General features: G+C 44.5%; 1 protein-coding gene across 1 annotated transcript in view; it reads right to left on the reverse strand.

The window, feature by feature from the left end:
- The window catches only part of TMEM178B (transmembrane protein 178B), a 323,401-nt gene extending 313,585 nt beyond the window's left edge, over window positions 1-9,816 (reverse strand). The window contains exon 1 of the mRNA XM_008697336.2: window positions 9,435-9,816. Within this exon, the coding sequence (XP_008695558.2) occupies window positions 9,435-9,816 (382 nt within the window). The remainder of the gene's footprint in view (window positions 1-9,434) is intronic.
- Window positions 9,817-10,603: the final 787 nt, after the last annotated feature.

Raw genomic sequence — 10,603 nt, forward strand, 5'->3', positions numbered from 1 at the left:
GTCCGAATAAAATTTTAACTTTTTTGTCAGGATCATAAAAACTTTCCAAATAGCCTGATTGTGCACGCGTGTGTATGCCCCATTTGCTTCAGATTTTGTTTTTTAAGAAATGAAATAGCAGAGATGTTTCTAAAGCAACTTCCCAATTCCATTTGTTTTCTGTCTTGAGAAACACAAACATCATCCTTCATTTTGGGTTTCTTGGTCCCGTGCATACTTTTATAAATACCATGCAAATAATGTTTCCATAAACAATGCCTAATGTTATTTGATCTACCTTTTAACTTCATATAAACCGCAACATACTCCCCATTTCATTCTGTATCCTACTTTTTTCACTCAAATTTTATGTTTACCTATTTGGAAATACAGAGATGTAGTATATTTAATTTAAATAAAGGGCGATAGTTTCCATTGTATGAATAGACACCATGCCTCATTATCCATTTTCCTACCCATGGACACTTACGTTTTTTCGTTTTGCTTATTTATTTTGCTGTAACAAGCAGAGGCGCCATAGACATTCTTGGACGTGAGTACAGCCAGGCTGCAAGGTCATGCGTGTCTTCAGCCTCCTGAGATAGAATCCAGCTGCACTCCAGTGTGGTGTCAGCTGACATACAGCGGGTATGTGAGCTCAGAGCTTTCTTCAGGTAAAAACAACCCCAACCCATCCGGGTCTATGAAACACTCCAGGACCTTGGGGAATAGGAGTTGTGTTTGCCTAAATAGAATTGCCGTTATAAAGATGAAGAGAAATTTAGGCCAGAATTGAAAGGGAGATGCTCTGAAGCAAATAATGTGTCCAACAGAGTGAGGTTCGGAATATAGAACAGCAGGGCATTTTAAAATGCAGGAAATGATATAAATTTATGAAGATGACCTAATATAAAGTAAATCGCCTTTTCTTGGCAAAATACTTCGACGCCAAAAAAAAAAAATCAATTGAAATAATTCAGATACTGCAGTCTCCCATAAAACAGCAAATCTGTCAAACGCCAATAGCAGCTTCTACTCCAAATAAACATCACCTGTAGAAGATTCCTGGTGACTCCTGGAACAAGGCCTTTAAACATCATCTCTATGCATACAAATTTATTTAAAAAATACACTTTTTTTCCTGTTTGAATCACCTGTTCGTTGCCTGACTCCTATTTATACTTGCTGTTATTTTTAAATACTGCTGAATATATTATCTCTGATATGATTTATAAAATCTGGTAGCAGTGGCTGCCCCTTGGCAGAAGGGCTAGGGGGCCTGGGGGACAAGGGAAGTTGGAAGGCAGACTAGACAAGGATTTACCTCAACAAAATTAATTAGTAATTTTTAAATGAGGCTAAGATTTCACCTTATCCGTCCACAAATAACAACTCTAAGAACATCCCCTCTTGTGCAAAGCCTCCCCTAATTGCTCCAAAATTCAAGAGCCACTCGGGCCCCCAGGATATAAATCTCTCCTAGATCTAATCTTGGGGCTTGTATTCATTAGTCTTCTTGACACTTCCTCCTTTTGTTTGTTCTTTGAGGACAGGAACTATGGATTTCACTCAGGATCAACCACCCCAAGTTAGGTGCCTGACGTAGTTGGAGCTCAAAAGCCATTTTTAGAAAAAATACAGGCAAGTGTTCCTCATTCTACAATGATTTTTAAGTGACCCGAGGGATGTATTCATTACTTTCACTTGTCTTCTATCTTGGTGCTCTTTAAAAGTTTTGTTTTTAAAAAAAAAAAGCCAAAAAAATTTTTAAGAAGATATGATACTCAAAACTGTTTAAATGTAAGCCCTATGAGGGCAGGAATCTTGTCTATTTTATTAACATCTGTATCCCAAGCAATACCTGGGCTTGTGCCTAGCACCTGTGTGCTCAATAAATGTGCTGAATGAATGAAGATCTTTGGCTCTGAAGTATTCTACACACTGACCAGTAATGCAGTTCCTTTCTCTGTTAAGTTTTGTAATTTCCTTTAATTAATTTATTTATTTTAATTCTAGTGAAATATACATAACACAAAATTCATCATCGTAGCCAGTTTTAAGTGCACGGCTCGGTGGCATTAAGGATATTCACGTTGTTGGGGCGCCTGGGTGGCACAGCGGTTAAGCGTCTGCCTTCGGCTCAGGGCGTGATCCCGGCGTTATGGGATCGAGCCCCACATCAGGCTCCTCCGCTAGGAGCCTGCTTCTTCCTCTCCCACTCCCCCTGCTTGTGTTCACTCTCTCGCTGGCTGTCTCTATCTCTGTCAAATAAATAAATAAAATCTTTAAAAAAAAAAAAAAAGGATATTCACGTTGTTGTGTAACCATCACCACGTTTCTTAAGTGTTTACTTTTTTTAAAAAAAGATTTGTTTATTTGAGGGGGGCAGATAGAGACAGAGCTGGAATGGGGGGAAGGGCAGAGGGAGAGAGAATCTCCCGCAGACTCCTGGCTGGGGGAGGAGCGGGGAGCACCCCCAGCCCCTGGCCCGTCCATCTCACCACCCTGAGATCAGGACCCAAGCCAAAACCAGGAGTCAGAGGCTTCACTGACCGCACCACCCAGGCGCCACAAAGTGTTTACATTTTTAACTCCAATCTGGAGAGTGGCATTTCAAACCATGAGAGAAGAGGGGAAGTTTTGTTACATGATTGGATGGCGGTAGAAAATGAGCTGCTTTGTTTCCCGCCCCTTCTTCGGGGATGCTAGCTAGCATCCCGGGATGGTCCCTTTCTGGGTCCTTCCTCCCTGGCTTTCCCTTCTCTCCCGGCTCACCTTTTCTCAACCCTCTACCTATTATTTGCTCTCTGTCACCTAAATTTAACTTTCTCATCAAATGTTAAGAGTGTGAAAGGGCTTGAAGTTTATATAATCCAAACTCACTATTTTACATATGAAACGACGTTCTTTGAAAGAATGTATGCATTTCTCAGAAATGGCAGATGTCCAATCCAGATGTTCAAATCAATTTTCTGTCCACTCATCCCCCAGGTCACGCACTCCCTCCTCTCTCTGTGTCCTGTTTGGAGTACACAGTTATAAAAGAATCTGCATCTGAATACATATTTGTGACTTTACTCTCCAACTCCTGGATGTTCACATGCCTGCACGTGAAGGGTCAAGCTAGCCCAGAGAGTGTTCAGGATTCTGCCAGAAGATCTAGGATTACCTACTAACAGCAGAGAGGGAAAAAATTATTTTTAACTGACAACCCAAAGTGGAATATACAGAATCGATCCTGTAACTGATCCTTACCGACCCTACAGTAAAAGAATAAATAAACCAACCTTCTGGAACAGAAATATGGCTCCTGACTTTGTTGACTCCATAAAAAGAACTCACTCCCCCCACCACCACGAATTCCCTGACCAGATGATTACTGATCCAGTGGAAATAGATGTGATCTTCTGAGGAAGAGCCTGATCCAACCACAGATGACAAGGAATTTGTCACTGAGCTAGAGTTTACGTTCCCTCAGGACAGGAACCATGTGATGCCTCTTTGCTGTCCCCCAGCACCTAGCAGAGGGCTAGCAGGTGCTCAAAACACATCACACCAACCCTCTCTCTCTCTTCCCACCCACGCACTTGTCCACTGAGTCACAGGGCTCCCAACTGTCAACTCTCACTGATTAGCTGTATTTCAGCATGATGAAGGAGGAGGGTGCGACTGAGTGCACCCGCTTGTACCTTGGGGCAGACACACAAGGCGCATGCCTGGGGACACACGCTGTATAGAAAGACCATGGGTAATTGTATGTGTTTGCCTGTAAGCAGGTCAAGCCTCCCTATATTTTAAAACCAAGACTAATGGAACCATTTAATTTTGGGCTAACTTGTCCATCTTCCCCTTCATGCTTCCTAAGAGCAAAGACACCTCATGGCATTCACTCCCTCACATTATGTTCTACACGGATTAGTTCATTAGATATTATTTTTATTCTTTATGGCATAAAGTAGTACCATTTTTAGTAGCATTATTTTTAAGGTAGTACCATTATTTTTTTTGTTTTTTTGTAGTAAGCTCTATGCCCGATGTGGGGCCGAACTCACGACCCCAAGATCAACAGCTGCATGCTCTGCTGACTGAACCAGCCAGGCCCCCCCTTATTTTTATTTCATATGTATGTATTTATCATCTGTCTCTCCCTCCCGGAATGTAAGTTTCTCCATGATGCCCAGTCCCTAGGCTCTCAATTAATATTTGCAGAATGAATGAGTATGTCCTTCATGGCTCTAACCTCAGGATCTACCACAGTGAACAAAATAGATACTCAAAAATCATATAACAGTGTGTGTGAGCTTCTGTCAGCGGGTCTCGAAGCAACGTGTGTGAACCACTTTAAAATGATCTTCCTCCTCGGCACTAAGCTGAAGTCAGTCCTCAAGCAGATCTCCCCTGGGTGAGATTCTAAAATTAACTTCCTATTTCTTTTCCAGTTTGAGGATCAAGATACTGGCCTCTTCTCCATCCCACCCCTGCCCCAGCAGACTCTATGGTGACAAGAGAGTATGGTGGGTGTCATCAAACGTGGAGCCAGAATTCGAATCTTGGCAGCTTCACTTCCTCATCATGAGACTTAGCAAGTTCATTGACATGCATACGCCTCAGTTTCCTCAACTGTAGAATAGCGAGGAAAAAAATAGTAACACCCACCTCAAGTGTTAATACATTAGCTACGATATGTAAAACTCTTAGAGGAGTACCTGGCATCAAGTTTGGCAATTATTATTATTAATCCTCCCCGCCCAGGCAACAATGCAAGTTTCTTTTAATGGAGTTGAGAGAGGGTGAGGAGAGAACAGAGAAGCATGTGAGAATTCTGTGAGTCAAAGATGGAAAATGCATATATTATAGATTTAGTGTAACTGACCATGAACTCAAAACTTCTGCCCAAAACATTCAAGGAGCAAAGTTTCTTCAAGCATAGAACAATATACTTAAATTTAAGCTCAAGTTATCATGTTTAATTATCCTCACCTGAAACGAAGTACGTGCCTGTTCTTTCTAGAGGCTCTAGGCTCCGTGCAGCACTGTCCAATGGAGCCTTCTGTGATGATAGGAATGTTCTCTAATCTGCACCGTCTAATACGATAGCCACTGGCCACATGCGGCTCATGAACATTTGTAATGTGGCCAACACAACTAAGGAAATGAATTTTTAATTTCACTGAATACTGGTTATTTAAAATTTCAACAGCCACTTATGGCTAGTGGCTACCCTACTGAGCAGTACAGCTGCCTGGGATCAGAGTCCCAGGCTCCTGGACCTGGCTCTTCCTCGCTCTCCAGCTCGACGCTCTGCTCCTGTCCCTCCCTTCAGCAGTCAACACTCATGAGGCCAGACTGCTGTTTCACACCCCCATGGCTACGCAGAGGCTGCCCTCTTGGCCTGAAATGCCCTTTCCTCACCATCCACCTCCCAACTTCATGAAAATTATGTTCAGGTTTCACCTTCTCCAGGCAACTTTCCCCGACCCCCTCCCGCCTCACCTCACCCCACTGCCAACACAATCCATCACAGCCTGCTCTGTGCTTCTCCGCATCTGTTTCTGCTGCTCTCATCACCCTGTAGTTGTCATGTATCCCCCGTGACGCTAACAGACTGGGGGAATTTGTAAGAACCAGGTCTTATTCATCGCTGCGCTCTTGTGATGTGAGCCCGTCACATAATCTATGTGCAGTAAATGTCTGCTGTGCACATTATTCATTTGTGAATATATGCAATGTTTTGTTAAAATAAGCCTCAGTCTATGGACAACCACTCCCTGATTATATAGACCAAATTCTCTTATAAGGCCTATTTCCAAATAATGAAAAAGTTCTTAGAGTCTCAGTTGAAGGTCTATTTATTTTAAGCCATATCAATATAACATTTCAGTACAAATCAAAGAACAGAAATGTTCCCTGGAACAAAATCCTACCTGTAGCTGCTCCTCTTAAGGGTCTGGAAGTCTCTTGGATTTCAGAAACTGATCCTGTCATTGATCTGTCCCCCGCGCTAGCAGTGACTTACTAGGGAGACACTGACGTGGTTGAAAAGCAAGAAGACAAGAGGACTTGATTACGGACACAGTCATATGGGAATTCAAGGGTGATCTATCCTTGGTACACCCTCAACCCAATCCTACCTCCAAGAAGGAAATCATTAAAATCTTACCTAATGTGAAAAATAATGATTGTGGGTGATATAGGTCTATTCAGTGACATACACTCTCCAAAAAAAAGTATTGTTTCCCTTATTCCTTAGCAAAACTTTTTTGCTCAAAAAAATCTTCCTTGTTAAATTATGTAGCATCTGTTGCAATATTAACCTGCCCTGGGAGCCACCCTGGTTCATTTTTTTTTCATCACAATTTTCTGACTAATCCTTTATTTGGATTCCCACCCAAGTGTTCTACAATTAGAAGAAGCTCTTGATGGATACAATTCTGTGACCCTGATTTGTATATTTCCCAAGGACTAAGCATCCGGTCAATGTATTTTACAAATGCTTTTCTTTCCTACCCTTCAGGAACTTACAGTTCAATCAAACAAATACATATACAGTGACCAGAGATGCACATTTGTTGGTACAGTCATGGCAGTGGGTGTCGAAGAAATGGATGTCAGAGAAAACATGCATCCAAAGAACTTCATCTTCAAATCAGATATAGATTTGACTTTTGTTTTCTTATTATGTAGTTTTGTTTTATTTTAAAATGTACAAACGGCACTTTCAAATGTAATGAACACTGATTTGACAAATGATTGAGTTACGCGGAGATGTATGATCATTTAGATAAATCTCTAGTTTTCCCATAATACTGACAGATTTTACTCAGGTTTTTTTCCTCTGGTTTCCCTTTCCCCTCACCCAACACGTATCTCCCAAAATTTTAATCTAAGATGTTCCCCCAAAAGACAAAGGACTAACGTATCTTTTGAGGCTACTAATGAAAACTATGAGATAAGTATCAATTTCTCTTTTTGACTTCCTTCCAAAATCTGCCAATCTAGGAAGAATGCTGATTAAGTCTAGAAATTATGTTCTATGTTATTGGAATTGCTTGTGAATTCTACTAACACAAGATACACTTATTTCCAAAACATGTCTCTTGTTGCTTAGAAAAGAGAAGATCTAGCTTTCACAGATTATGTTTTGAGGTTAAAAATGAAGATAGTGACCTTAAGTCCCTTAAGATTTGTAAGGCTGGCATGCCATCTATCTCAATAATACCTAACAAGAATGTCAAATGGACAGAAACGGCCCTGGTAAGCGGGTGTTTGCAGCTGACAGTGATTGCTGTATTTTGGGTGATGGGGAACAGCATCTCCATTAGTTCAAGTGAAATACAATGCTCTGCCAACTCTGGGTATCAGTGTATTCAATCCCCCTGCTGTGCCGTGTCCATTTTCTGTTGCTGCAATTAAAAATCAGTCGATACAAAGTCAAAATGTTATACACTCTTCCCCTATCCCTTTCCCTGTCACTGTGTTTCCAGCTTCACCGGAAGAACATGTCACTATGGTAACGAATCTCTCTGGTGCACAGACCAAGTCAACCTCTCTAGCCGGATTGCCAGGCAAAGCAACATGGAATCAAACCCTCAAAGGAACCACCAGAAGCCATGGATTCCATCCCCCTTTTTCCAAGTGGAGTGAACCAATGCCAGACAGAAGGATACCCAACCCACCTTGTTGCAAGAAACGTTTAAGAAAGGAAATGAAGCGAGAATGTCCTTCAGCAAGTCCTACCACTGTTTATCAGTCATTATTAACATGAATTCTTCCTCACGTTTCTGCTAACTTCCTACCATTTCAATTGGAATGAAAGTGGACACCAACAAAATGACCTAACACCTCACGAATCTGAGAATCTGAATATTGTTACAGTCACCCCTTCTCAGAAATGATTCTGTTTTCTCTTGCTTTCCTACTTCTAAATCCAAACCAAGTTACTCTCTCCTGGAATTCTCTAATATCCTGCACATCTTCACAAAGTTGTAGAGCTCCAAATGGGTCACCCTGCTCTAATATAAGCCTAACCATGAAGCAGTTGTGATGTTTGTAGTATTAACACACTCATAACTGAATCAGCTAAAATCCCTAGTCATTCTACAGAAGCTACAAAACAAACACGAAAATGGATTCTCCTTCTGGACTTCCCTCACCTATATCTGACTAGCCAAACAGACCATACCCACTGCTTGTCATTCTTAAACAATTGACTTTTTTTTAATTAGCTATTTTTTCTGATCAATTTCAACATTCTTCTAAATCAAAGAACATCAATTCTCACAGATAATATTTTAAAACAGCAGCAAACCTGCATTATAATATTAAGGGACAGTAAGAACTGTTTTCCATGTGGGCCTCAAAGACTTTGCAGATAAGAACATCATTTTCACCTTGGCATCACCATTTAATAGTTGAAGAGAACAAAACACAGCAGGGGCAAAAAAAAAAAAAAAAAAAAAAGACTCAGAAAATCGTACCACATCTTCCAGAATGGAACTACCGTAGAATGCATTTCCTTCTTCAGAGAAATATTAATATATATCAAAACAATATTTCAGTGGATTAACACAAGAGAGTGGTCCCCAAAGTATAAATCATCCAAGACTTACAAATTACATCAGATGAACAGACTTTTAAAAATTATGTGATCACACTAAAGTATCTGAGAAATTTTCATCATTAGCAAATGAAGCCTGTTTTCTGTTTTAGAATACTTTAGGTATTTTTTATATAAATCTTCAGGACATGGTAAATTTTTTTCCTCTTAAGTACCCAGTTTGGTGTTACCCGAGGAATTACTTTTTATGTGTTTATTAGGCCCTGTTAAAATTTGATGCACACAAGTCACTTTTGCAAACAACCTCCCCAACAAGAGATATCAAGAATCATGGTATGATGCTCTGGCCAACAGGCCTGCAGCTGCAATGGGGCAGGGGCTGTGATTTACTGATGTTCATGGGACCAATGCCTGCACGGTGCTCAGTACAGTCTGGCACTTAGCAAACGTTTGTGGCATGAATAAGGCCTTCTCGGGGAGATGTTTCCCCCGAATCAGTTCAACATCTAAAACAAAGATTAAAACTAGGGGGCTGTCTGCCTGACACATCATTCTCAAATTTGGGGCTTCCTCTGTGAACAACACAACACGAGAGATTCCCTCCCTTTTCAGAGACTGATGAAGCATCAGCCTGGATAAAAACCCTGGCCCACGATATTCCACGGGAATCCCATCAGACCAACGCAAGACCAGAGGCCGGCCAGAGACAAGTAAGCCTCCATTACCAGCTACTGGGAGGCAAGTTCTGGCCACTCCGAGGCTCAGCAGGGCCTGCATAACCTGACCTCCTGGGAACAGGACGCCCGAGAGACTGTGGCCAGGCGAAGGGAGGAGAGGGTGGCCGGGCCTAGGAGGCGCCGGGCTGTCCGCAGCGCCACGCCTCGCGCCTCACGCTTACCTTTCCGAATGAGGGCTGCGATCTCGGGGTCGAAGCCCTGCCGGTGGCACTTCCTCCAGAGGCCCATGTTGGTGGAGTTGTACTGCCGGCTGCACTCGTCAACCGGGCTCATGGCGAAGAGCTGCCGGCGATTCCGGGCCCGGAGGAGTTTGCCCTCCCAGCGGTCCAGGCGCGAGCGGCTCGCCCGGAGCGGCAAGTTGTTGTTGTTGTTGTAAATGAAGCCGGGGTCGACCCGGCGGGTGTTGAAGGCCTTGCACCTGTCCCTGTGCTTCCTGGCGTCCGTCTCGTACCAGTGGTCTGAGCAGATGGCCACAGCCAGCATGCCGAGGGCGCAGAGCGCTAGCGAGAGGCCCGTATAGAGCAGTAACCTTCCGGCAGCCATGCCTCCGCTTGGCGGCTACACCATGGGCATGATCCGCCGCAGCCTCGCCTTCCCTCCGCGCGCCCGGAACAAAGCGGCGGGCGGCCGAGCCAAGGGGGAGGGGGACCGGAGGGGGACTCGCGCGGCGGCGCCCCCTCGCCCCCGCCTGCCGGTGCGCGGCCCAGGGACTGCGGGGATGGGGGCGGGCAGCCTAAAAAGTTCTGATTCGGGGAGACTCGGGCGGGCTCCTGGGCATCCTCCGGGGCAGGTGCAGCCTCGGGGCGGCGGCGAGCGGACAAGACCGCCTCCCGTCCCCTCCCTGCCCCGCAGGAAGCGACTGCCCCGAACCGGCCGCGTCCGCACGCAGCCGGGCTTCGGGCGCCGCTGCCCTGGGACCAGAAACTAAACACCGAGTGCCCTCGGCTGCAGTGGAGCTGCCGGGCTTTCTTTGTGCAGGGTAGCGACGGGACCCACTCGCCTGGCTTTTTCTTGGAGTGAGGGGGTGGGGGCTATCACGAGGAGCTGCACGACGACCGAATGAACTCCAGCACCCGCGGTGCGGCCGGCCAGCGAAGGAAACCTCCAGATGCCAGGGCCGGCTGCCCTGAGTCCCTCGTGGGTCTCCCACTTAGCGACTCTCCCCCTTCCGGTCTGCAAGCGACGAAATGTTCTTCCTCTCTGGGTCGGGTCTTTTAAAAATCTCCGTCCTCTGGTCACCAGCAGGTCCGTCCCGTGCTCTGTCTGGCCAGCGCGCTGTGCTCAGAGGCGGGCTCCCCGTGGGCGCACGGTCGCAACCGACCTTTCCGCG

Source organism: Ursus maritimus, unplaced genomic scaffold, assembly GCF_017311325.1.
Source record: "Ursus maritimus isolate PB19 unplaced genomic scaffold, ASM1731132v1 scaffold_3, whole genome shotgun sequence".
NCBI classification, from domain to species: Eukaryota; Metazoa; Chordata; class Mammalia; order Carnivora; family Ursidae; genus Ursus; species Ursus maritimus.